The 3,825-nt window shown below is 32.4% G+C and overlaps 1 protein-coding gene across 1 annotated transcript in view; it reads left to right on the top strand.

Moving 5' to 3' along the window:
* LOC106678434 (uncharacterized) overlaps positions 1-640 on the top strand; it is a gene marked incomplete at its 3' end in the record, with an annotated part of 23,870 nt that extends 23,230 nt beyond the window's left edge. The window contains 1 exon segment of the mRNA XM_014416926.3: positions 310-640. Within this exon segment, the coding sequence (XP_014272412.1) occupies positions 310-424 (115 nt within the window).
* Between the last annotated feature and the right edge of the window lie 3,185 nt (positions 641-3,825).

Here is a 3,825-nt window from a genome sequence, read left to right on the forward strand (position 1 = left end):
ATGAATAGTGTGAAAGTGTTCTATTAGCTTTATTACCAATGTTCCATAAAAAAAAAGTTTAACATAATTTTCAATTCCAGCGCATAATCTCGTAAAAAAATTTCCATATTGTAATTTTTAATTAATGACGCGTGAATTAAAATGATATTGGAGTTTATTTTAACTTATCATCCCTTTAACCGGCGATAACTCAATCCCAACAAAAACGGATAACTGAGGTATCATAAAGCAACATCAGCCTTATTCATTTTTCTTAACCCTGTTTGACCATAAAGATAATCTATTTATATATATTTTATATTTGTGAAGGTACTATCAATGCGAGATTGATGAATGGAATGGTGAAGAACTCATAAGATTAGAAAAAACCTGTCAAGAAGGAACTTCGTTCAAACAAATATTTCTTGCCTGCATACCAGATTAACATAGATAAAGAAACATGATGATTTTTTAAAAAGATAAAACAATTCATAAGATTTTAATTTTAATTCGTAAAAGAAAAATATTTATATATTTATAAAATTAATATATAAATATCTAATAATATTATGAAATTGGTGAATGAACACAATCTTCCTTATTTACATATATTAGTTTATTTCACAGACAACGACGTTTCGGGGTTATCCCCCATCTTCAGGTTGCTAGAAAACAAATTTAACATATGCTTACAACATTACCACCATATCAAATTATACATTAAACTATTTATCTGATTAACTTTTTTATATATGATATATAATTAACTCCTTATTTGTCATTACATGCTAATATTAAACATATTATCAATAACTAAAAACTTTTTATAATATAAACTATTATACATTTTTAATCAAGAATAAGTTTTTTTAATTATAAAAATAATAAAATATGAATAGTTTAATGAATAATGTGATATAGTGGTAATGTAAGCATATGTTAAATTTGTTTTCTAGCTACCTGAAGGTGGGGGATAGCCCCGAAATGTCGTTGTCTGTGAAATAAACTAATATATTTAATTAAGGAAGATCTTCTTCATTCACCAATTTCATATTATTTTCTAGAAACTCTTCCAGTAGAAGATCATTAATTAAATAATAATTTGTATTTATTATAAAATTATAAGCTTTTAATTTTATGAAATTAAAATAAATATATGCTTTTAAAGACAGCAATTCTTTTCAATATTAAACTGCTTACCCAAAAACTCAATTTAGAATCTAAACCGAATTCATAATCGGTTAATTTTAGTAAACTTAGAAGTTGATTGCTTTCAAGATCGACCTATAATTTATAATACTTGATTTACTGACATTAAGATTTTTTAAAAATTTATTTATTGATATTTACAACTGTATAAAATATACAAGTAAATTTGATCATAATGACATAATGATATGATACAGGATGTAGAGAAACTACCCAGTAGTAGAACTCTAAGAACAGCTTACAATATAAAGTCACGAGGCCATCTTCTTTTCTAAGAGGCCATCTTTTTTTTAAGTGAAACTACCCATACTAATGACTAATGGTACCATTCTAATGACATTTTACATTAGCTGATCTCGTGGCCATCTTCTTTTCAGGCGCCTCGGAGGATTGTCAGGAATGGAAGAGGATGCAAGATTAGAAACTAGTGGGTTTGGGTGGTTAGGGAGTTTATTATGGAAGGAATAATATCGGGTTCGGGCATGTTTTATAACTAAGGACAGAAGTTTCTGTTTTTAATTTGGATTTAATCCTTAATGCTCCTCACTTCGTCAAGTCACAAATCAAGTCATCCATCAGGACCTCAATGTTCCATATGTTGCCGATTTGGCCAGAACCAAATACTGTTCCTTCCATAAAAAACTTCTCAACCACCCAAATCCACTTGTTTCTAACCTAGCTTCTCCTTCACTACCTAATAATCCTCCTAGACGTCTGAAAACAAGATAGCCTCGAGATCTTCTCCTCTAGAAATTCTTATTGAAGTTCTATCAGTGAGTAGATTCTTCACATGTTTGTATCATGTCACTATGTCACCTACAGCAAATTTACTTGTTGTATTTATGTGTATACAGTTGTAAATAACAATAAATAAATTATTTTAAAAAAAAATTTGGATTTTCTATTTATGATAGGATACAGCATTGTTACCCTTGCGTAACTGTGAGTTAATTTAATCTTGATATGGTGATTCCAGGTAAGGCGTCGATCGAGGTGAATTTTCAGGTTAACATGTTAATGTATTAACAGTATCAGTGGAAATCTCAACAATTTTGAGTAAAATTAAGAATTAGTAACTGGAAGAAATAAATTGTTGAAAAAAGAAGAGAAGATTTCCAATAAGAAAAGTTCTAGTCGGATAACTCGGTTAAACCATTGTTAGGCATCTCTAAAAGTCATCACAGAAAAGTAGTTCTTGACTGGACATGGAAGAAAGCCGGTAAGGAGTGGAGGAACTATGACAGGCCAAGATTTTAATAAATAAACCCTCTACTGCTAAAACTAAGTGGCTGCCAAGGTCTTAACAGAAACGAACTCCGATTACCAATAGGAGTCCTGACAGGTCACTGCAGACTTAAAGACATCTTAAGATATGTGGAGTAGTCCATGATGAAACCTGCTGCTTATGCGGACAGGTCCTAGAGAGTGGCTTACATTACATAGCAGATTGTGGTAGGTATGCGTCACTAAGGTACAGGCTATTAGGCTCTGTTAGAATTAAAGGAAAGCCTCCTTTCCTTTAATTCCTCTATAGATTGGGAGTCCCTTTTGAATTTCGTTAGAAAGACGAAAAGGTTCGATATAGAGGAATAAGATACATAAAGAGTCATCCCATTGATCTGTCCTGAGGTTTGCAAAAAGGACCACTAGGCCCACCTGCCGGACTAGTTACCTCCACCATTACCAGTACCAGTAACTCGGCCGAATCTTCATAGTCCTGCCGCTTGATCTTCTCCCAGTTGGTCGGGCTTTAAGGAACTTACGTGTTTCACGATTTTCGTCCATTTGACATACATGGCTACTCAACTTTAATTGTTTTATCGCTAACAAATCTTCTCTTGTTTTACGATTTCTTATGAGACCCCTCCGAGTTCACCCGGCTACTCTTCTAAGATATTTCATTTCTGATGCGGTGATATTTCATTTCTGCTTAAATCCGTATGAACATCTCAGGAATTAAGAAGTACCAGTTTCAATTACTAATCTTCCTTAGTCGAAAATTTCGAAAACGTAATTGAGGATAATTGAGAGAGAATTTTTTTTCTAAGCAATCGGTTCTTATTTGTGGCTGGTCCTAAGTTTTCTATTTTTTTTTTTCATTGGTATTGATTTTTATGGGTGGAACATGTGACTCGATGCAATACATCAAGCAGGCCTCTACACAACAATGAATGCTAGTATAGTAGGAAAGAGGCCACATGGAAGGCCAAAACCCAGATGAATAGACAGAATCAACAACCATGCGAAAGAGCTGCATGCAGCAAACTGGAAAGCAGTTGTCCAAGATAGGCAGAAATGGAGAAGGCTGCTTCGGGCGGCCAAAGATCAACATTGTCTATAGAGCCAACCGAAAAAAATCTTAATTTTCAACGCAATTTCAAATCAATTAAAAATAATTAAATGATTAGAGAAGTTAGTCGGGGGGCTGCGGTCAGCAAAGAACAACATAAATAAACAAAACCATATTTATTTATTTTATGCCGACGTTTCGACCTGAGTTTCAAGTCTTCATCAGGGCTATAGAACAGAAGAGATAACAACAACATTTAGAGTAACATACAATTGAAAAGGAATAGTATACAAACAAATTTAGAATTATACAAAATATTGAATTATATTATAAATGATAAAAAATTG

This window comes from Halyomorpha halys, unplaced genomic scaffold (genome assembly GCF_000696795.3).
Source record: "Halyomorpha halys isolate HHAL.00 unplaced genomic scaffold, Hhal_1.1 Scaffold11.1, whole genome shotgun sequence".
NCBI lineage: Eukaryota > Metazoa > Arthropoda > Insecta > Hemiptera > Pentatomidae > Halyomorpha > Halyomorpha halys.